This window comes from Camelina sativa, chromosome 16 (assembly GCF_030686135.1).
Source record: "Camelina sativa cultivar CO46 ecotype springtype chromosome 16, ASM3068613v1".
In the NCBI taxonomy this organism is placed as follows: domain Eukaryota; kingdom Viridiplantae; phylum Streptophyta; class Magnoliopsida; order Brassicales; family Brassicaceae; genus Camelina; species Camelina sativa.
This window is the reverse complement of record NC_141895.1, coordinates 21,691,882-21,713,697: the sequence shown is the minus strand read 5'-3', so window position 1 is coordinate 21,713,697 and position 21,816 is coordinate 21,691,882. Positions and strand designations below refer to the sequence as shown.

General features: G+C 38.5%; 5 protein-coding genes, 1 long non-coding RNA gene and 1 pseudogene across 17 annotated transcripts; 4 read left to right on the top strand and 3 right to left on the bottom strand.

The window, feature by feature from the left end:
* Window positions 1-2,036: 2,036 nt before the first annotated feature.
* On the top strand, window positions 2,037-5,068 carry LOC104751142 (uncharacterized). The gene is made up of 10 exons (XM_010473032.2): window positions 2,037-2,618; window positions 2,734-2,828; window positions 3,089-3,156; window positions 3,293-3,336; window positions 3,420-3,497; window positions 3,572-3,725; window positions 3,934-4,086; window positions 4,224-4,331; window positions 4,422-4,487; window positions 4,677-5,068. The coding sequence occupies exons 1-10, from the start codon at window positions 2,326-2,328 to the stop codon at window positions 4,773-4,775; spliced, it is 1,158 nt and encodes a 385-aa protein (XP_010471334.1). The 5' UTR covers window positions 2,037-2,325; the 3' UTR covers window positions 4,776-5,068.
* Window positions 5,069-5,237: 169 nt separating this feature from the next.
* On the bottom strand, window positions 5,238-7,130 carry LOC104751141 (disease resistance protein CHS1-like). The gene is made up of 2 exons (XM_010473031.2): window positions 6,588-7,130; window positions 5,238-6,447 (listed from the first exon to the last, which is right to left on the bottom strand). The coding sequence occupies exons 1-2, from the start codon at window positions 7,055-7,057 to the stop codon at window positions 5,379-5,381; spliced, it is 1,539 nt and encodes a 512-aa protein (XP_010471333.1). The 5' UTR covers window positions 7,058-7,130; the 3' UTR covers window positions 5,238-5,378.
* Window positions 6,593-13,025, top strand: LOC104751140 (disease resistance protein RML1A). 11 transcript variants are annotated; one of them, XM_087490147.1, is made up of 9 exons: window positions 6,593-7,766; window positions 7,870-8,983; window positions 9,080-9,382; window positions 9,478-10,737; window positions 10,836-11,380; window positions 11,569-12,212; window positions 12,286-12,352; window positions 12,435-12,588; window positions 12,785-13,025. In XM_087490147.1, the coding sequence occupies exons 1-6, from the start codon at window positions 7,297-7,299 to the stop codon at window positions 11,600-11,602; spliced, it is 3,726 nt and encodes a 1,241-aa protein (XP_087346273.1). In that variant the 5' UTR covers window positions 6,593-7,296; the 3' UTR covers window positions 11,603-12,212; window positions 12,286-12,352; window positions 12,435-12,588; window positions 12,785-13,025. The 11 variants fall into 11 exon arrangements, with proteins under 11 accessions (XP_087346273.1, XP_087346272.1, XP_087346271.1 ...); XM_087490146.1 differs by having other exon boundaries at window positions 12,743-13,025; XM_087490145.1 differs by having other exon boundaries at window positions 12,718-13,025.
* Window positions 13,026-13,556: 531 nt separating this feature from the next.
* Window positions 13,557-15,571, bottom strand: LOC104751139 (disease resistance protein CHS1-like). Its single transcript, XM_087490154.1, has 2 exons — window positions 14,998-15,571; window positions 13,557-14,735 (listed from the first exon to the last, which is right to left on the bottom strand). The coding sequence occupies exons 1-2, from the start codon at window positions 15,402-15,404 to the stop codon at window positions 13,727-13,729; spliced, it is 1,416 nt and encodes a 471-aa protein (XP_087346280.1). The 5' UTR covers window positions 15,405-15,571; the 3' UTR covers window positions 13,557-13,726.
* Window positions 15,572-16,868: 1,297 nt separating this feature from the next.
* On the top strand, window positions 16,869-17,366 carry LOC147925822 (toll/interleukin-1 receptor-like protein pseudogene; annotated as a pseudogene). The gene has a single exon (XR_015585421.1). The product of XR_015585421.1 is annotated as a toll/interleukin-1 receptor-like protein pseudogene (transcript).
* A 76-nt stretch (window positions 17,367-17,442) lies between these two features.
* LOC109129725 (uncharacterized) lies at window positions 17,443-20,887 on the bottom strand. The gene is made up of 2 exons (XR_015585422.1): window positions 20,747-20,887; window positions 17,443-17,712 (listed from the first exon to the last, which is right to left on the bottom strand). It is a non-coding gene; the product is annotated as an uncharacterized LOC109129725 (long non-coding RNA).
* On the top strand, window positions 17,850-21,301 carry LOC104751138 (disease resistance-like protein DSC2). The gene is made up of 4 exons (XM_087493456.1): window positions 17,850-18,923; window positions 19,035-19,337; window positions 19,451-20,632; window positions 20,722-21,301. Exons 1-4 carry the CDS (start codon window positions 17,850-17,852, stop codon window positions 21,163-21,165), a joined length of 3,003 nt encoding a protein of 1,000 aa, XP_087349582.1. The 3' UTR covers window positions 21,166-21,301.
* The last annotated feature ends 515 nt before the right edge of the window (window positions 21,302-21,816 follow it).

The following is a 21,816-nucleotide window of genomic DNA, read 5'->3' as shown; positions in this document are numbered from 1 at the left end:
ACATATCTTTATAATAATCGTTCACAACATCAAACACGTTGAAGAATGGAGAACTCTGGGCCTTCTTCAACCACATCTTCTGAAAGCATGAAATCAGGAGAATGAATACACAAATTGATTCTTAGTTTTAGTTTATATCTCATAAAGAAAAAAGAAAAAAAATAACAGAAATCATGGCGGTGACAAAGTACGATTTGCTACCATTAGGAAATGCAGAAAAACCGCGGCGAGAACGCATAGATCTCCCAACCTGCGCAACGACGGATCTCAGATATTCATCAGCAGCAGCATTATCGTGATCGTGAACAGGGGGTTCCTCTCAGATATTCATCACCGATGCAAGGATCGTACTATGGACAATTACAATTACAAATACAATATATATCTGTAAAGTAGTAGAAGTGTCTTGTAGGCAGCCAACTCTTAAAAGATCTAAAAGATTATATTAAGCAAAAGAGTTCCCAAAAATATTGAGAAAACTACAAAGTTTTTTGAATTTTGTTAGGCCGACAATGGATAAGGGGAAAAAGAAAATGATGCTCCAGTTCGGTTTATACTTTACAACAGTTCAAATGTATTATTCATTTATTTTGGGTATGTTTTTGAGTTTTTTTCTCTAAACAACGAATTTAATAACATATTTTTGTTACCCGAGCCCGAGTAATTATCACGACGTGACGATCACTTCAATTATATCAAAACTAAGGAGCTAAACCTTTGACATCCCCTCTCTATATTAACAGACAAACATTCTCAAGAAAATGCTGATATGTCGTCGCTAGAAAGCTCGAGACACTAATGAATTTATTACTCTCATTTTTATGGATATTTACGCATAATTGCTATTGAATGATTAAGGAATATTCACATATTTAAAATTTAAAATATATTTTAATCATTTTTATAACATATGTAATTATTATATCATTATTAGATCTAAAACATTTTCAAAAAACTAAATTATTCACCTCTTAAAAAAACTGATTAATATTTACATATTTAAAATTTCTAAAATAAAATTATTACAATAATCATTATTATAGGCAATGTAATTATTTAATATGATTGGTATAATATTTCACGGGTGAAACATATTCTTACAAAAAGAAAATTAAATGAAATAAATAATCTTGCATAGATTGAAGAAAGAGCGGGTGATATATATATTTAGTTGATACATAATATATTGATCTAAACATAATCTCACGGGTTATATATTTGGTTATTACACTAACAAATTTTAGATTTTCGATAATAACTTTACTTATATCACTTATATTATTTGTATTGATTTATCCACCATAGCGGGTTGTTACCTAGTTTTTTATGAGTAGGAAGACACTTATCACAATCAGTAATCACCTTCACAACCCTCGTATTGACATTTTCTAAATTCATTTGTTGACTTTGAGACCCTACTTTATTTTTTGCCATCCATAATAAGTTTTTAAATCATTAATCATTAATATGGAATGCTAAACTAACAAAATCAATTATTAGCTAGAAATACTTCTTCTTCTTCTTCTTCTTCCCTTTATGTTAGTTTTTTTTTAAATAAAATTTTACTGTACCCAGATATAGTAATAAAGCATTAGTGTATCTAAAGTTAATTTAGTCAAAAGGCTATTTTTAACAGATAATAAAAACATTTTCACTAGCATATGATCTAGCAACAATTAACATTTTTGTTTAATTATTCAACCAACATGGTACTATAATGTTGTCGGTTCAAACTATTTTTTTTATGTATGTCATAATTCTTCTTATGAATATGACATCTGATAACTACCGTATAATTATTTTAGATCTGGACCATCTTTAACTTGTTTCATCTTTTTGACCATAGTTAAAATAAAATAATTAATATCCATAAAATATATACAAAATTTCAAGATTTTTATGTGTTAATTCATATATACATTTTTTTAATATTTACATAAACATTTCTCAATTTCCTATTGGGTGGTTATTGCCTTATTGGATTGAATTTTTAATAATAATAATATTATATAATTGTCTGAAAATAAAAATAAAAAAGTTGCGCGTCGTCACTCTTCTTCTCTATTCAATCTCCTATCAAAGCGGAGGAAACTCAAATTGTTACAGTTCACAAGTAATCTCTTCTTCAACCTCTCTCTCTCTCTCTCTTCCAATTTTTTAAAGTAGCTCCCTTTCTTCTCTCTCTCTCTCTCTCTAAGACAACTCCGTTAGACCCGTTCTGTGTTCTAATTTTATTCTTCTCTCTCGTTAGGGTTTTTTTTTTCTGATTCGTTCAACACAGACCCAAAATCCACAAATCTGCGTTTTCTTCTTTGTTCTCTAACGATGACCTCGAAGAACAATGCTTTGTCAGCGGCGCTTGTTTCGAATCTCCAGGATGTGCTTTCGAAGAGAAAAGGAGGGAACGAGGAAAAAGTTGGGAGCGATGGATCGACGGAGGAAGCTCCGTCTACATCTGATTCCGTTGACGTTGCCGCGGTGGAGGAAGAGATCGATGACTCTAGACCTGTTGTTTTAGTTACGAATGGTGATGGGATTGATTCGCCAGGGCTTGTTTCTCTCGTTGAGGCTTTGGTTCTTGAAGGGCTCTACAATGTCCATGTTTGTGCTCCTCAGACGTGCGTTACGAACAATTCCGATTGTTGTTAATTTGATTTTTGATTTTGATTTGTTCACCTCGCGTGTTTTGGTTAGTCTTTTGTTAAAAGTTCTGAACTTAATTGTAATCTGCAGGGACAAATCAGCTTCTGCTCATTCTATGACTCCAGGGGAAACAATCGCTGTAAGCTCTGTTACTATTAAAGGTGCCACAGCCTTTGAAGTTTCAGGTATGTGGATTTGTTTGAAATGATTATTAGTACAGTTTTTTGAAGTTTTTACAACATTTATAAGCTTGACAAATAAGTATATGGAATGTGAACATTTTTAAGTCTTTATTGAAACAAAATTTGTTGATTTTCAAGTTTTTGGAGAAGTGTAGTGTAGACTTGGATTCTCCTTTTTGTTGCCAGTTTCTTGTTTTAATACATGTGGTGTGAGTACTGTTTTTGTTCATAGGATTTGAAGTTATTCTTTTTTTTTGTCTCAGGGACTCCTGTGGACTGCATCTCGTTAGGATTATCCGGGGCGCTTTTTGCTTGGTCAAAACCAATACTGGTAAAAAAAACATGCTTTTTTGGAGAGAGATACTATTTCACCTTCGTGCATTTTGCTTATTTTCTTATCATTTTTGACTGTATGATATTTTGGTATTTGTAATTTCTGTATCTTTGTCTTTGCTTGTTTTCTTCAGGTAATTAGTGGAATCAATCAGGGTTCAAGCTGTGGCCATCAAATGTAAGTGCCTTTGTCTTGTAAATAAGTTTGTTATTCCTTGTCTGGCCGTGTCCTCTGTGTTTCCTGATTTGAGAGTCCTCCAGGTTCTATTCAGGTGCAGTTGCTGGAGCCAGGGAGGCTTTGATTTCTGGGGTACCCTCTTTGTCAATATCATTGAATTGGTGAGTATATTGTGGGAATGCCTGCTGCTACATATTTGGATTTGTTGGCCATAATTCTTTCATTTCGATTATAGGAAGAAAGATGAAAGCCAAGAAAGTCACTTTAAGGATGCTGTTGGTGTCTGCTTACCTTTGATAAACGCAACTATCAGAGACATTGAGAAAGGAATATTCCCTAAAGACTGCTCTCTCAACATAGAAATTCCAACATCACCCTCATCAAACAAGGTTTGTATCTCTAATAAAACTGTCGCAGAAACCTTTTTTTGGTTCTACTTTTGTATGCAAGGAACATGCAAACTAAATTTCAGAAAGGATCTCTTTTGCAGCGATCATACAGTCGTTTTTTCAGGAGATATATTCTTTGATGTTGTGAAATCTGAGCCTCACTATGAGATAATATAGAGAAGTTGACGTTACTTGTATATATGAATAGGGTTTCAAGGTAACAAAACAAAGCATGTGGAGGCAGAGTCCTAGTTGGCAAGCTGTTTCAGCTCACCGTCACCCTGGTGCTGGGAATTTCATGTCCAACCAACAAAGTCTAGGGGCTCAGCTTGCCCAGCTTGGCAGGGATGCTTCAGCTGCTGTGAGTTATATTATTCCATATTCAAAAGTTTTAAACCTCTGAATTTGTGTTTTTTTTTTTGGTTAGATTAATTGTTGGTTCAGAAGGTCCAAGATTAGTATATTCGACTCTAATATTAAGATATGTGACAATCTCAGGGGGCAGCTCGTCGTTTTACCACTCAGAAGAAGAGTATTGTGGAGATTGAATCGGTTGGGGTTGCTGGTAAAACTGATACCCGTGTTAAGAAATTCTTTCGCCTAGAGGTAAAGAAAAACTTGGAACCATTCTCTTCACAAATCCTTTGGATATTTCATCATTGTGTTTAAAATTTCGACGTATATATATATTTGCAGTTTCTTGCTAAAGAACAAGAACACACAGATGAAGATTTGGATGTTAAGGCTCTAGAAGATGGTTTTGTAAGTCGCCATGATCGTGCTCTTTTCTGTATTGTTAAATCCATTCTCCTTTTTTGCACCCTGTTCTTTTCTAAATCAACACTTGCACTCAACATGAAACAGATTTTTCTGGTTAAATTCTTAAGTCTCCAAAAATTTGTAAGGAAAATATATCTAGATTCTAACCTACTTCCCTTTTGGTAATGGCAGGTTTCTGTGACTCCATTGTCTCTACTCCCAAATAATGATTCGGAAACTCAAGCCGCAGCATCAGAATGGATCTCCAAAGCCCTTAACTCTGATCAATGAGAAAAGGTCATACTCGTAAATTATGTTACATGATTTTGGCCAAAACTCTCCCAACAAATCTGATTACTGGATTCTGCATTTGTTTGTTCTTGTGGTCGTCTTGTCATTTAACCCTTTTGTTTATTTATTTATTTGATCTCCCTACAAGTCTGGGTTGCTCTTGTTGGCTTGTTTGTTTGTCAGTAGCTGTTTTACATTTGTAATTGGGGAAAAAGGTCGGTCTGCTTTTTCTCTATTTCGAATTCATACAATTTGTATACCTTTTGATTGAGAAGAACGATCTTTTACCCAAATACTATGGCTGATACTATTGCCTCTGCCGCCATTACCCAAAGATCTGGCACTCATCTTGTGTCAGATTTTTATCTTCTGTGATCTCTGTCTTCAGTGACAACACTTTTTTTTTTTTTTTTTTCGGGCCAACTAGTGACAACACCTACAAATCATTTTTCAGGATACAAGAATGTAAATAACTTTCGCATAGATGCTATGTAACGAGCTATCAACATAGATAAGAGAAACATCACTTTTATTGTATTTGGCACATCCACCAAATATTTTGAGGAGGCTTAGAACATGGTATGATCTTTGATTGTCAAAGACTCAAAGCAACATGAGATATGAAGGTGAATATTCTTCTTCATCTGCTTCTACATATTGTTCCAATTCTATTTGATGTCTTGGAAGGTATTCACCGCCCCCGATATAATTAGATATCTGGCGGCTACCATTATCTTGTGATGCTTCGAGCTTGCGCAATATTCTTTTCCAACTCTCTTTGTCTTTATCAAATAAAAATGAACCGAGTACTTTGAGGGCCAGGGGAAGACATCCAGCAAAGTGGACAGCACGAATGGAGAAAGGTTCAAAACCAGTAAGAGGGCAAGTCCTCTTGAAAGCGTGTATTGAGAAGAGCTGGAGAGCTTCCTCATATCTCAGACACTCCATCTCGTATTTTACTCCGCATGACTTAAGTGAATGGTCGAATCTAGCTGTCATGATAACTCTACTTCCGGCACCGAGCCAACGGGTAGCCTTGAGTGCATTCTTAAATTGTTCACTCTGAGTATCATCAACACCGTCAACAACAAGCAGCACTTTTCTGTTTACAAGACTTGGTTTGATGGCATCAAAGATATCATAAGAACTTCTTGTCATTGTAAGATGTTCAAGTAAACTCGGTGAGATGCGGTTCTGATAGATTTTGTTGACATTGGTTAGGAAGCAGTGGTGTTGAAAGTGGCCTGAGATGTCGTCGAAAACACATTCAGCGAGTGTCGTTTTACCAACGCCTTGGATACCCCAAATGCCAACTGTACGAACAATGTCCTTAGATTCCAAATCCAGCAATCCATAGACTGCTTTCTTATGACGATACATCCCAACAAGACCGTTGTCAGACGCGGGAAAAGGCGGTTCATTTGACATATCGTCCATAACAGATGTGTCTTCAAGTGCATATCTCTCAAGTCCAAGTGTAGTTTCTCCAGAAGCAGATAGGCTTTTGGGTGTGTACTTGGTATCGATATCTGTCATCAATCCCGAAACACTCGATTCTTGGCCAACACTAGATTGCCTGATTGATGATGCCTTTCGACGAAGTGATTGGAGGGCATCAGTAGGAGAACTAATGTCGATGATAAGATTATCGAGCATCTTGGAATCATCCTCCCTGTCAAGAAAACAAAAGGTTGTAAGTTGAGATACTAGAGTAGCGACTAAGGTTTAAGCCTAATTACATTGATTAAAACCTCTTAAACCAAATTGGTGGTAGACAAATTTTGGTTTATATCCCTAATAAGAATATTTTACCAATCGCGCGAGCAAAATCTACGGTCGGTGCGGCTCTCTAATCGATCCAGTGCATTCCTCCAGCGATTCACAGTCTCCGGAGTTTCTATTTCTTCATGTCTCCGCAAGTCTTCCGCGAATTTTCCGGTTGGTTTTGTCAAATCCTCCGGATCCACTTCGTAGAAGACTGTTTTGATTTTGATGAGCCACGAACGATCAATAATCTCCGCGAGTACCTCCAAGCACCAGACGGAAGAGGCGTAGTTCTCCGATATCACGACGACGGCGATCTTCGACTCTCTGATTGCCTTAGCGGTTTCAGGCGAAATTTTTCCGTCTCTCGTCGTCTGCTGGTTCACATCTTTGTAAGTTCGAATTTGTTTTGAGTCCAACGAACGGTAGAGATGGCTGACGAAAGTCCTACCGGTGTCCTCCTTTCTAAAACTCAGGAACACATCGGGTTTTGATGAGGAGGAGGAAGAAGAAGCCATGGTTATCGATGTAGTGTAGGGAACTAGGGATGATCTGTAGCTCTGAGTTTTTGACTGAAGATTTGCAATGGAGTCAGTCAATGGCGTAGGTTTAGCTTCCAAAAGTCAAAAGGGATTTTTTAAAAATATTGTCCACCATGTGCAAGTGTGTCACCACATGGTTGCTTTTGGGGAGGTCTTATTGAACCTCTGTTTACTTTTGGAAGTTTGACCACGTAGTTGATCCACAGAGACTATTGATGGCTTCTTCTTCATCCTCTTCGTCTCATGTCTGGAAGTATGATGTGTTCCTGAGTTTCCGAGGAGAAGACACCCGCAAAAACATCGTCAGCCATTTGCACAAAGAGCTTGTCAACAGTGGAGTTGTTACCTTCAAAGATGATAAAAGGCTTGAGATTGGGGACTCCATTTCCGAAGAAATCAGCAGAGCCATCCAAGACTCCAGATTCGCTCTTGTGATTCTATCTAAGAACTACGCTTCGTCCAGATGGTGCCTGGACGAGCTCCTTATGATAATGGATCTTCACTTCAAGAAGGAGATTAAAGTCGTTCCCATTTTCTATGGAGTTGATCCTTCTCACGTCAGACATCAGACTGGGAGTTTCACATTCGACAAGTACCAAGGCTTAGAAATTGCTAAGAAGGTCACGAATTGGAGAAAAGCTCTCACGCAGATCGCTAGCATAGCAGGCAAGGATTTTGCAACTTGGTAAGTTCTTACTTCACTACTTACCAACATATGTCTCTAATGTGTACTAGTACCATATCTATGGAACCGTTTGTAAGTGTTCTGAGAATTTTCCATATGCTAGTGAGGACGAGGCCTTGATGATTGAAGAGATTGTTGAAGGCATTTCAAACCAGTTGTTAATTATGCAGCCAGTAGATTACAGTGATATTGTTGGAATGGAAACTCACATGGAGCTACTGAATTCTCTATTGAGTATGGAATCTGGGGACGAGGTTCGTATGATAGGAATCTGGGGAATGGGAGGCATTGGCAAAACCACCATTGCCAGGTGTCTCTTTGATCGGTTTTCAAGGCCATTTCCAAGTCGTTGTTTCCTTGAAAACGTTTCGAAGATATACAGAAACCATGATGCCTCGTATTTACGGAAAAAGTTTATTTCAACAGCACTTGGTCTTGCTGAGGAGAAGATGAAGTTCTCGAGTGTAGAAATTGGACCCCAGGAGATTAAGGCAAGGTTTGGACGTCGTAAAGTCTTTGTTGTCTTTGATAATGTGGATGACATGAAACAGGTGCATGCCCTCGCTAAAGAGTCCAACTGGTTTGGTCCAGGTAGCCGAATTATCATAACAACACGGGACAGGGGCTTGCTTATTTCATGTGGAGTAAGAACTGTATATGAAGTCAAGTGCTTGGATAGCGGTGCTGCTCTTCAGTTATTTAACCAGTTGGCTTTTGAAGGAGGGCTTCCTCCTTCTGAACTTTATGAAAAAATTTCAATCCGAGCGTCCTGGCTTGCTCAAGGTCTTCCAGCCGCTATTGAAGCTTACGGTTTATTTTTCCGAAGAATGACATCTTTGAAGGAGTGGGATGATGCGTTATGTAGATTTATAGAAGCTCCTCATAAAAATGTTATGGAGATCTTGAAAATTAGCTACGATGGCTTAGAGGAGGCAGATAAGAATGTTTTTCTTCATGTAGCGTGCCTCTTTAATGGTGAGCCTCTCCAGCGTGCCACTACCCTTCTCGATGATGGTGAACTACAGGGTTGTCTGGGATTAAAGATATTGGCTGAGAAGTCTCTTATTGGAATCACAGCTGGTGGGTATATAAAGATGCATAGTTTAATAGACCAAACTGCTAGAGCAATTGTGAATCAAGAATCCGTGCAGAGGCCCCAGGGACGAAGAGTATTGTGGGATCCTTATCAAATTTATAAACTACTGGAAAGTAACGCGGTAAGCCCCTACAGTTTCTGTAACATCTGTTGTTGTTCTTGGTGGTTTCTGCACTTGTTTGTATGCCAACTGACTTTGTCGTTTTTATTCCCATAGACGAGCGAACCAACTAATTGCATGTCGTTACACATGTGTGACATGGTTTTCGCGTTGCATTTGGGTGGGTATACGAAGTACCACGATACGCTCAAATTCCTCAAGATCTACAAGCACTCGGATCATATAGAGTCCAAGCTGCATTTAAGTAGTGACGATACAAATCTACTCTCATCGAGGCTTAGATTACTACAATGGGACACATTTCCATTGACAACATTCCCTTGCCGATTCCGTCCACGAGATCTTGTTGAAGTCAGTCTACATCGCAGCAATATGACAGTATTCTGGGAAGAGACCATGGTAAAAGCTCTCAACAGATCAATACTTATGAAAATGTCTCTTCCAATACTTGTACATTATCACAAATTCCCTATTCTTTGTTGAATTATTCTCAGGAGATGCCAAACTTGAGAAGATTGGACTTGTCAGGCTCTGAAAATCTGGAACATCTTCCAGATCTTTCAATGGCCGTGAATTTGGAGGAATTGATAACTCGAGGCTGCAAGAGGCTGAAGAGAATTCCAGAGTCTATCAGTAACCTTACGATGCTGACAAAGCTTGATGTCTCATACTGTGATCAACTTAATAGTTACCACATCATTATAAGGGAACTGAGTGGGGGCTGTCGTCAAGTTGCTCTGTATTTCTCGGGTAAAGAGGTGGAAATGGAGTCCATTACAAATCTATCCGTGGGAGGAAACATACATATTCAGATGTTGTGGCTTGATGGCAACGCAGATCACCTCTGTTTTAGTACTGAGCATCAAGCACCTGATGAATTGATGAAGGGGGAGCAACAACTACCTCATAATGAACCACCTCTTGAATTTTCTATGAGGACACTGCATGCAGTGTCAGAGTTTCATTGTCCTGAACCGATGAGGAAAGCAGAGCAGAAACCACGACCCATGTCAGAATTCCATGAATTCAATTTGATAGACATTATCAGGTTTAACTACAACGCTGATGATGCAAGTTTCCTCTGCTATGGCCTTTCCATGTTTCCCTGCTTGAAAGAGTTAAATCTAATCAACTTAAACATCGAAGTGATCCCGGATGACGTATGTGGTTTGCAATTCCTAGAGAAACTGGACTGGAGTGGCAATGATTTTGAGACTTTACCAGAAACCATGAATCAACTTCCCAGGTTGAAATATGCCAGCCTTTGTAACTGCCGCAGACTAAAAGCATTGCCAGAACTAGTTCAGTTGGAGAAAATCAAACTCTCTGGCTGTGTGAGTCTCCAATCAGTGTTCAAAATATCTCATGCTGAACAAGATTGGGGCAGATTCCAGTTGCTGGAGCTTTGGGTTGACGACTGCAAGACCATTCAATCAATTTCAGATAAGTTTGGACAATATATTAAGCTATCATATGTAGATCTTAGCAGGAATGACTTTGAGACATTGCCATCAAGTATCGGAGGTCTTTTCTCTCTGGGAACTCTCTGCCTCAATAAGTGCAAGAAACTCAAATCGATAGAAAGAGTCCCATTGTGCCTCAAGTATCTCTACGCACATGGCTGTGAATCCCTGGAAACGATTTCCCTTCCTTTGAACCATTCTGTAAAGCACCTTGATCTAAGCCATTGTTTCTGCTTAAAGCAGGATGAACATTTAATCACTCAGTTTCTTAACGAGGGAGAAAACAAAGAGGTATGTTCTCAGCTTTTTCTCCCACTCCTCCATCTGCAGACACCATGAACTTGATAATTCTCTTTCCTTTTTTGGTTGTTGTTATTGTCGTGGAATAGGAGTCACTGAGATTTGCTTTCTTTCCTGGAACCGAGGTGCCCAGTTACTTCGACAAGATTAAGACAGGAAAGTCCCTAACGATTGGCTTACCCCATAGTTGGCCATCCCCGAAAATGCTGGGTTTTGATGGGTGTATCATGCTTTCTTGCAAGAAGCCCTTCCATATACGATTCTCGCCATTTTCTTATGACTGGGACTGGGGATATGAAAGGTACTTTTATTTGTACCTTAAACCAGATTTCTTTCATTGCCGGGAAAGTAGTTTTCATAGTACTGAAGATGAAGAAGAAGCTGTTAAATCAGATCACCTGGTTATCATCCGCGGGTTAAAAAACTTCAGCGACAAAATCAACAAGTTTGGCATCCAATCCGATTTGCAATTCTCAAAGGAGTTTAAGTCTCCTCCTGCGGAGCTAAAATCATGTGGATTTAGCTTGATTTGGGAAGATGACCAAACAGACAAGATAACCAAAAACAAAAAACAAAGACCTGCCGATTCTCTTCAAATTTGGAAAGTTGAAGAACCTTTAGAAAATCTTAATAGGTCAGTCAAAATCCAGCTTGGTTATATGTACTTTTTAAAGTTAAGTTCAGCTGCCTTGAACACATGTTGCATAATTGAATTGTTGATGTAAAATTTTATCAATTAGACATAGGACAGGTATCTTAATAACTAACTTCTTAGAACTGTCTCTGAGGTTTCACCGTCTTCTATGTTTTTCTTATATTCAGGGAATCTGTCAGTTGTGGTCCTTGTGGAGACTAGATGTACAGACTTTAACAATTTGACCAAAGTTCCAGTCTTCCAGATCTTACAAGGGCCACACTATTTAAGGAGTTGATACTGAAAGGCTGTACAAGACTGGAGCAAACTCCAGGGTCCAGTGGTAGTTTATTTTGCCTGCCAAAACTCGATTTATCGCATTGTGACTGCTTAACAAATCTTCGCCTAGCGAAAAACAGAAAAGACTGTCCATTCAGAATGTAGATTCAGTGGAGGGCGGCTAATCATATTGAAGCTTCCCAGAGCAGTAAAAAATTTAACTTTTCTTGGAAACCCATCCACAGAGGGGGAAATAGACGACAAATTGATTTTCAACTCGTTTGGGAAGTGTAGATTTTGTTTTACCGTTTTTTATCGCAAGTATCTTTTCTATATACATATGGAGTGGAAACCATAAGTGTGGAATGCATTCGGATTATCAGGGTGCTCTTTGTTTGGTCAAAACTAATACTGGTTAGCATTTTGAGCATCTCATCATATCAGGGTTATGTTCTCTGTATACTAAAGTGTAATTTCTGGTTATGTTTGTCTTTGTTTATGTTCTTCATGTAATTAGTGAAATTAATCAGGGTTCATGTTGTGAAAAATAAATGTAAGTGTTTCTATCTTGTCTGCCCGTCTTTTCTGTTTTCCTGATTTTTGAGAATCCTTCAGGTTCTATTCAGGTGCAATTGCTGGAGCCAGAGAGCCTTTGAGTTCTGGAGTACCCTCGTTGTCAATATCGTTGAACTGGTGAGACTATCGTGCCTTCGTGGTGATATGTGCAGCTACATTTGTGGAATTATTTTGCCTTAGTTTTTCGTATTGATTATAGGAAGTATGATGAAAGCCAATAAAGTGGCTTTAAGGATGCTACTGGTGTCTGCTTACCTTTGATAAACGCAACTATCAGAGACATAGAGCCAGAAGGTTTCCATAAAGACTGCTCTCTTAACATTGAAATTCCAACATCACCCTCACAAAACAAGGTTTATATTTCTAATAAAACTCGTCTCAGAAACTGATTTTTTGGTTTGACTTTTGTATGCAAAATACATGATATATGCGTGCTGTGATTATGATTCAACTCTTCAACTCTTTTCTGAATACATGAACAGAAGAACTTGTCTGCTATCCCTTTAGGTAATGACAGGTTTCTGTGACTCCATTGTCTCTGTTCCAAAGGTTGATTCGGGAACTCAAGTCACAGAATCAGAATGGATCTCCAAAGCCCTTAACTCTGACAGATGAAAAAGGTCATACTAGTAAATTATTGTTGCATGATTGGCAAAAACACTTCCAACAAATCTTTTGTTTTTTGGTATAAATGTTAAGAAACGGACGAAACCAAGCCAACTCTCCCAACAAATCTTTTGTTCTTGTGATATTGTTCTCAACTTATCATTTAACCGTTTTGTTTATTTTATTTATTTGATCTCCTACAAGTCTGTGGGTGTTGTTGGTTTGTTTGTTTGTTTGTCAGTAGCTCTCTGGGAACGCTTAACTTTGTAAATTGGAAAAAAAAGGGTCGGTCTGCTTTTTCTCTATTCTGTAGTTTGTTTTGTATACCTCTTGATTGAAAAGAACGACCTTTTTGCTGGCACAATTTCTCGAATAGAACCTTGTGCAAATGCTATGTTGACATCTTATTTCCAACTTACATGAGCTTACTGGATACTCTGGCACCGCATCACCTAAAAATCAGTTTTTCTCGGTAGCTATACAATTATTCTTTCCACCTTGCCATTCTACTTAGGGATGTTCAGATGTATATCATTCCTCACATTGTTTACCTCGATCTCCACTTGTAAAAGTGCCGTCCTGTTCCTAATCTCCTGTCAGAAGACTTTTTCTTTTGGTTCGATTTGTTTGTGCAAGCTTGAAACTTCTAGTGCCTTCTGTGTCCAACGAGTGTTGACGAGACTTATCTGAATCTACCCATAATGTACACACAAAATAAAATAAAACAGTAAACACACTCACAAACGTACACACACAATAAACGATAAATATACATAAGAGTTTAGTGACGAACAGATGTCCTTGTTCGTCTTATTCAACCACGATTTTCACAACATTCATTTCAAACAAATCCAACTGAAGTAGACTTATGAACATGCCCACTGATCATTCCAGAGCCAAGCAATATAAAGGGAAAGAGTTTGCTTCATCTACTCCAATGTGTCGATCCACTTTGATCGGACGTCTCGGTGCATAGTCATCTGCTCCAATATACCTTTTGATCTCTGAAGCGTAGTTATCACGAGATGCTTCGAGGGTACGCAATGTACTTATCCATACATCTTTTTCCCTATCGCGTAGGAACGATCCCAACAGTTTGAGGGCCAGAGGAAGACGATTAGCGACATGGACAGCCCGAAGGGAGAGACCTTCAAAACCAGGGAGAGGGTTGCTCTGCTTGAAAGCAATCTCTGAGAAGACAGCAAGAGCTTCCTCGTATCTAGGACACTCAACCTCGTAGATTTGTTTCACTCCACATTCAGTTAGCAAAGACCTCTCTTGTGTGATTACAATGACCCGACTTCCTGGACCAAACCAACTCGCGTCTTTGGTTATACCTTTTAGCTGCTTCATGTCATTTACACCATCAACAACAAGCAGAACTTTCCGGTTCCCCATCATTTCCTTGATGGCATTATCAGAGCTCCCCGCAAAAACTTCACTATTTAGCATATCTAGTATACTCTGCAACTTGTTGATGTTATTCTTCATATATATATGGTGCTGAAATCGTGGTGAGATCTCCTCGTAAAGGTGCTTGGCAAGAGTTGTCTTCCCAACTCCTTCCGTTCCACAAATACCAATTACTGTAGAATCTGTGTGCAATGTTACAGAACGCAGCTCTTTCAGGCGACGCTTCATCCCCAGATGGGCTTGGAGACTGAGCAAGGGTAACGAGAATAGTTTAAAATGTCCTCGGAGTAAGGTGGGAGAAAAATGCCATGTCTGAAATTTAAACTTGTCAGGGATTCTGTAATTTAAAGGGCTGTATGCACTCTCTAGCTTCAAACTCCTAGCCGGGCTTAAACCAGTACTATGATAGCTTGATGTGGAAGATGTCAGGATATTAGAAGCGAAACTAGTAATGTTATCCACAAGCTCTGAGTCGTCCTCCCTATCATGTAAAATAAAGTCTTTTTTTTGTTTAAATGTATACTAAGTCTTGAGATCATGAACTCTCTCCTAGTATATATTTAACAACTACATAATTACCCTCAATATATCACACCAAAACAGTATTTTGCTCAGTAACCCGAAAAGGAAACGATATTAACAATTCTACTATAATGTACATAAGAAGATTAAAACAAAAATAAGTAGCAAACAGTGTTTGCACTAAAAAAATAAAATAAAAAAGAAAGAAGCAAACAGTGTACCAATCATTGGAATTGAAGCTAGGTTTACGAGACACCTGAGCATACAACCACTTCCGCACCATCTCCAAGGTCTCACTCTGCGTGTCCGCGTATTTTCCTACTGCGTGACTTAAGATATCCAAAGGATTAACTTGGAAGAATATAGGAATTGTTGTCAGAGTTCCTATCTTCTCACACTCTATTAACTTTCTGAGGTCATCCATCCAGAAGTCAGAAATCACGTAGTGCTTTGATATCACGGGGATCGCAACTAGCGACTGTTCCATAGCCTCATGATCCAGGTCCTCGAAAGGCTCAGAGGCTATGAAAGTTGAGATGTATTTGGTCTTCAACGAGCTGACAAGATGGCTCACAATAGTTTTGCGAATCTCATCCCCTCGGAAATTCAGGAACACGTCGTGTGTCATGGTAACGATAAAAAGCCACAGGAAGCGATCCGTCAGTTTTTATTTTCCTTGTTATTATTATTATTTTTTTTTTTGCAAGGAAATTTCTCAAGTTTCTAGCAAGGATTGATATATAAAGCAGCTACTAGAAAGTCATCGCTACAAGTGAATGACGTGACCTGCACATCTTTGTTACGAACTGACAAGAAGTCGTCTATATTCCGTTTTCACCAATAACAGTTGCGAAACATTCCATTGTTTTTTTTTTCAAAAAGAAATACATTCCATTGTTTGAGATTATTAGATAAAGTTGTTACATAAGAATGATAGTGACATGACACTTTTTAAAGTAAATGAATATACCGGTATATGAGAAGAGTTAGATTAGTTGGCACGCAATGTCATTTTCATTGACTCAAGTATTTAGAAATTAAGTTGCCTATCTTAAAATCTATCTAAATATATATGGTCACACAAGCAAAAAATACTATAAGCGTTTGAACAAGTTCTATTTCACAATAAAACTTGACAAAAAAAGTAACATGGTTTCAGGTGTTTTCTTTTTCATAGAAAATACTTAACATGGAGTCAAATACAGAGTCGATTCTTAGACAAAAAAAAAAAATACAGAGTCGAGTCAGATTCTGGCTCCCTGAGAAGAGTGACTGTAGTTGTTGTTTAATTATGCCAACTATATAAACATGTAATCCGTACACTCTGAATATGCAATAGCCATCATCGTGCATGTTGCAGACAGTGCAAATCTTGTATCATTTTTTCTTTTGAAACACGGATTGGTGATTCGAACTTATCCATTCTTTCCTTTCCATGCGGGTAAACCACTTTAGCCATAGACATATGTGTCAGGAGTGCTTTGGAAACAAATTGCTATCTTATCCGGACTCTGATCAAGAGATTAAGTTACGGCTTGTCTTTTCTGCTAGGATAAGTACGACATAGCTTTTCTATGTATTGAACTATTTAACCGCAATGGTAAATCAGCCTAGGGTACGCTGGATGGATCTTGGAAGCTTAGCCTAACAAATGTCGAATAACCATTTCTAGTGATATTGTCTAGTCCATATTTTAGTAGAGCGGATTCAAGTTTCTTTGGGACTTGCTTGTGGGAGTTAATACATGTGGTATTACGAAATTCGTCTATCAATGTTTGACACATAAACATTATCATCCACAAAATCTAAGAAGAAATTCGAAGGAAATGAATGGTCAGTCGTATTAATAAATTTAGAGAGCTACATTATGGATGGTGCCACAGATCATAAGGCCAATCTGTCACAAACTTGAAGAATTCAAATTACAGTTTCCAGCGTGTCGCGCCCATGTATACAACGTGGCAGTGCGTAATTAATAACGTTGACTTGAATGTAACTTCATGAACTTCTTCCGATCAAAAAAATCAAAAACCAACGGCCTAGCTCCTTATTAAGAGGTCCAAGCCAAGAAATTCAGATAAACATCACAACGATGGAGTTACCTCGCGTTCTGAGGCAGTATGATGTGTTCCTCAGCTTCCGAGGAGAAGATACCCGCAAAGGTATCGTCAGCCATTTGCACAGAGCATTTCTTGCCAAGGGAATTGACAAAATCTTCAAAGATGATAAAACACTCGAGATTGGCGACTCCATTTCCAGAGAAATCAAGGAAGCTATACACAATTCAAAATTCGCGGTCCTAGTTATCTCAACGAACTATGCTTCCTCGACTTGGTGTCTAGACGAGCTCCAGTTGATAATGAAGCTTCACAAGGAAAAGCAACTCACTGCCGTTCCAATCTTCTACAACGTTGATCCCTCCGACGTACGTCACCAGAGAGGAACTTTTGCCTTAGAAAGGTACGAATGTTCAAGAATTATGCTGCTATTTTCCAGCAAGAATAGAGCAATGGCGGCAAAGATTCAAAAATGGAGAGAAGCTCTCAGGGAGGTCGCAGGAACATCAGGCAAGGATTTGAGTACTTGGTGAGTTTTCGCATTTCAGCTGTATTTTCCCCGTAAATTACTAACAAGCATCCTCTATAGTTGAACCACACAGAGACGATATAGAATAATTTGTAAGTTATTATTGCTCATGAGAAATGACCATATGAAAACGGAGGGAGGATATCAAACCTTTCCCACTCCTCTGAAAGAACCTTTCTGTCGTCTACACTTCATTGTACTCTTCATGATCATATCTCATCCTTGCTAAGCTACTAACATAGTCTAATAAAATTATTCCGATAATTATTGGCGTGATGTAGACAAATGCAGCTATCATTTCGCCTGATACCTTCTTTTTCATTGATCCCTTTCTTCCTTAACCTATTACTCTGCGAGAAAGTAGTTATGGATTGAAAATATATAAATATATGATCTGTGAATTATTATATATTTAAAGTTGCCTATCTAAAGCGACATTTTTTTGTTTTTTTTCTATGTTCTCCACATAAGTAAAGACGAGGCCACGATGATTGCCGATATTGTTGGGCAAATTTCAAAACAATTGTTCTCCATGGAGCCGCTAGATTTCAGTGATATCGTAGGGATGAAAGTTCACATGGATCACCTGAATCCTCTATTGAGTATTGAATCTGAGGATGAGGTTCGTGTGATAGGAATCTGGGGAATGGGAGGCATTGGCAAAACGACCATTGCCAAGTGTCTCTATGAAAAATATTCACGTCGGTTTGCTCATTATTGTTTCATAGAAAACGTTAGGATTGCGGCAAAGAATGGCCTCCCATATTTGCAGAAAAAACTTCTTTCTAATATCAGAGGCAAGAAACAAGAGACCTTCTGGAGCGTGGAGAAGGGATGCAGTTGTATCAAGTCGAAGCTTAAGGATAGAATTCTCCTTATACTTGACGATGTGGACAACATGGACCAGCTGCATGCCCTGGCAAAAAAGACTGGCTGGTTTGGACCAGGGAGCCGAATCATCATAACTACAAGAGACTTTGGCTTGCTCTACTCTTTTGGAGTGAGATTATTATACCATGTTAGCTTTTTGGACACCGATGATGCGATCCAGGTCTTTAAACAGGTTGCTTTTGAAGGAGGGCAAGCTCCTTCGGATATCTACCAGCAATTATCAATCCGTGCTTCTAGGCTTGCTCAAGGCCTTCCTTCAGCCCTCGAAGCTTTTGGTACATATCTCCGCCGGATTAACTGGATAGAAGGGTGGGAAGAGGCATTGGGTATTCTTGAGACAGTTCCTCACCAAAGTATCATGGATATTTTAGAAACTAGCTATAAAGGTTTAGACGAGCATGAGCAAGCTGCGTTCCTTCATATCGCATGCCTCTTCAATGGAACCTCTGTCCAGCGTGTGAATGCCCTTATCGATGGTGGTGACATAAGGACAAAAGCTTTGCAAGTGAAGTCCCTCATAGACATATCATCTGATGGAGGCATCACCATGCACACCTTGATAGAACAGGCAGCAAGAAAAATTGTGCGCCTAGAATCTGGCTCCATGCCTTGGAGACAAAGAATTTTGTGGAAAACTGATCCAATCATCTTTGTGCTACAAAAGAATACAGTAAGTGTTAGAAACACGTTTAGATTGGACATTCTTCCTTGTCCAAAGCTCCATGGTTTTGGCCATACTTGTTTTTGTCTTCATGTCAACTGACTCCAATTCTCTCATCAGGGTACAACAACGACTGAAGGTGTAGCACTACACATGTGTGAGATGCTTCAAACGTTGTCTATCGAGGGAAACGTTCTTAACGGTATCAACAATCTTAAATACTTCAAGGCCTTCACCCATTTGAATGATATAGAGTCCAAATTGAAGTTCCTTCCAAGTACAGACATGCTTCCCAACACACTCAGGTTACTACACTGGGATTCCTATCCTATGACGACTTTGCCTCCTGGATACTATCCCCATTGCCTCGTTGAACTCAATTTACGTTACAGCAATCTTGTGCGTCTGTGGGATGGAACCCTGGTGAGCTATCAAAACGCATTGGTGTTGAGTCTGTTATAGTAACTAAAAGGTGTCATGATCTATTTAAAAGTATCTCCGGGGTTTTCACCGTCTTTTGTTTTTCTTAATTTCAGGGACTCGATCACTTGAGGAGACTAGATGTTTCTGGCTCTAAGAATCTAACCGAAATTCCAGATCTTTCAAAGGCCAAACTACTCGAGGAGTTGATAATGAAGGGGTGCACGAGAGTGAAGCAAACTCCGGAGTCCATTGGTCGTTTATCTAACCTACGAAAACTTGATTTATCCAACTGTGATGGTTTAATGAATCTTCAAAGCTATATATCAGAAAAGACTGTTCTTCCAGAACGTGGTCTAAGAAGACGCCGGCAAATCATATTGAGGCTTCCCAGATCACTAAAGAAACTAAGTTCTCTAGCAAACCTATCCATAGAGGGGAACATACACATCGGCTTGTGGCATCTCAAGGGCAACGCAGAGCACCTCTCCTTTATTTCCGAAGAACAAATCCCTGATGAATTGATAATGATGCCAAAGGAAAGATTTCCAATCATCTCAAGCTTTTATGATTTTAAATCTCTCAGCATCATGAGGTTTAGCTACATAGCAGATGGTGGCCCCTTCCGTTGCATTAGCTTCTCAGGTTTCCCGTGCTTGGTAGAGTTGAATTTAATCAACTTGCACATCCAGAGAATCCCAGAAGATATTGGTCTATTGCAGTCACTAGAGAAACTGGATCTCAGCGGAAATGATTTCAGGACTTTACCTGCATCAACAAAGAACCTTTCTAAGTTGAAATACGTCAGGCTCTCTAATTGCACCAAACTCGAGGCATTTCCAGAGCTAACTGAGTTGCAGACGCTCAAGCTTTCCGGCTGTTCCAACATCAAATCAATACTGGAAATTTCTCATGCGGTTCAAGACGTAGGCAGGTTCCGTTTGCTAGAGCTTGAGCTTGACAGCTGCAAGAACGTTCAACCATTGTCAGAACAGCTTAGCCATTTCACCAATTTAATACACTTGGACGTAAGTAGCCACGAGTTTGAGGCAATCCCTGAAAGCATCAGAGACCTCTTATCTTTAGGAACTCTCTGCGTCAATAACTGCAAGAAACTCAAATCAGTGGCAGAGCTTCCACTAAGCCTCAAGAATCTCTACGCACACGGCTGTGATTCTCTGGAAAATATCAACCTTTCCCCAAATCATTCAATCAAACACCTCGATCTTAGCCATTGCTTCAGTATGCAACACAAAGAGTATCTGATTACTCAGTTTCTAAACGACTATAGCCGAGAGGTAAGCTTCCTACTAAATCGACCTCTGCTATTTTCGATTCTTCTAATCCCCTCTGTTTTGAATTACATTCCTCTATTTTTTTATCGTAGGATTCACAAGGATTTGTATGCTTACCCGGAACAGAAGTGCCGAGATATTTTGAAAATCGATCCCATGGGACATGTACGAAGATCAGCCTACCTCCGATCAGGTTTACACCGACACTTATTGGTTTCGCTGCCTGTATCATGATTGCTAGCGAGAGGTCCTCGAGTCTCCAATTCCCAGCGTTTAGTTATGATTGGAACTTTGAAGAAGATGAAGTGATTCGGATTAACCTCAGCCCAAATCTCAATCTTTCATCGGAGATTGAGGAAGAAGAGACTGTTGGATCACATCACGTGGTTATCATCCACGTCCCAAGTAGCATAAACACGGAGAAAATCGAAGAGTTGCGACTCGAATCAAATCTTCAACTTCCAGAGGAGTTTCAGTTTCCAGTTCCACCCGGCGAGATCAGAGCTTGTGGAATTCGTATCATCTCCGACGGTTAATTAACTTTAAACGAGACGAGCTGCTTACGGCTTACCAATTCAATTAATTAATTGTGGCGAAGTTGGTTTAGGCTTGGTTCGGTTTGATTTGGTTTATTAATTTCGGTTAATTTATTATCAGCTTGGTTTGGTTTGATCGGGTCTTTCATATCTTCCTCAATCCCAATTCTAAAGATATGAGTCAGGCTTGTTTCCAAAAAAAAAATCCTATAACATTACATAAAAAAAGAAAGAAGTGAAAATACACTAGATTGACCCAAATTTGGGTAAAAATAACTCATAGTATCTCATTACTAGATTGACACAATATTTATGTAAAAAGACCAAAAACCCAAAAAAATAATAATTAAGTTTTTTTATTAGAAAAAATGAAAATTTGAAATAAAAAAAGAATAAAACAAAAAAAGAAAAGAAAAATATAATGTATAAAATAATAAGTTAAAATATGATTTTTAATTTTTTTTAATTTGAAAATATGTTTATAAAAATATTATGTATTAAAATATGATTTTTTGAAAAAAAAAATTCGAAAACATCTTTTATAAAACTATAATGAAATAAAATATGATTAAAAATATTATTTAAAAAATATATCTGTGTTGATGTTTAAAATATAATTTTCTTCAAATCTCTAGAAAAAGAATATGATAA

Excerpts from the sequence above, each read along its gene's own strand:
- LOC104751142 (XM_010473032.2), top strand. The coding sequence starts at position 2,326 with ATGACCTCGAAGAACAATGCTTTGTCAGCGGCGCTTGTTTCGAATCTC. Across the intron at positions 3,498-3,571 it reads TTGTCAATATCATTGAATTG|GAAGAAAGATGAAAGCCAAG; the intron begins GTGAGTATATTG and ends TTTCGATTATAG. Across the intron at positions 4,332-4,421 it reads AGAAATTCTTTCGCCTAGAG|TTTCTTGCTAAAGAACAAGA; the intron begins GTAAAGAAAAAC and ends ATATATTTGCAG.
- LOC104751141 (XM_010473031.2), bottom strand. The coding sequence starts at position 7,057 with ATGGCTTCTTCTTCCTCCTCCTCATCAAAACCCGATGTGTTCCTGAGT. Across the intron at positions 6,448-6,587 it reads AGATTTTGCTCGCGCGATTG|GGAGGATGATTCCAAGATGC; the intron begins GTAAAATATTCT and ends TTTTCTTGACAG.
- LOC104751140 (XM_087490147.1), top strand. The coding sequence starts at position 7,297 with ATGGCTTCTTCTTCATCCTCTTCGTCTCATGTCTGGAAGTATGATGTG. Across the intron at positions 9,383-9,477 it reads TATTCTGGGAAGAGACCATG|GAGATGCCAAACTTGAGAAG; the intron begins GTAAAAGCTCTC and ends AATTATTCTCAG. Across the intron at positions 10,738-10,835 it reads ACGAGGGAGAAAACAAAGAG|GAGTCACTGAGATTTGCTTT; the intron begins GTATGTTCTCAG and ends GTCGTGGAATAG.
- LOC104751139 (XM_087490154.1), bottom strand. The coding sequence starts at position 15,404 with ATGACACACGACGTGTTCCTGAATTTCCGAGGGGATGAGATTCGCAAA. Across the intron at positions 14,736-14,997 it reads AGCTTCAATTCCAATGATTG|GGAGGACGACTCAGAGCTTG; the intron begins GTACACTGTTTG and ends TTTACATGATAG.
- LOC104751138 (XM_087493456.1), top strand. The coding sequence starts at position 17,850 with ATGATTGCCGATATTGTTGGGCAAATTTCAAAACAATTGTTCTCCATG. Across the intron at positions 18,924-19,034 it reads TTGTGCTACAAAAGAATACA|GGTACAACAACGACTGAAGG; the intron begins GTAAGTGTTAGA and ends TTCTCTCATCAG. Across the intron at positions 20,633-20,721 it reads TAAACGACTATAGCCGAGAG|GATTCACAAGGATTTGTATG; the intron begins GTAAGCTTCCTA and ends TTTTTATCGTAG.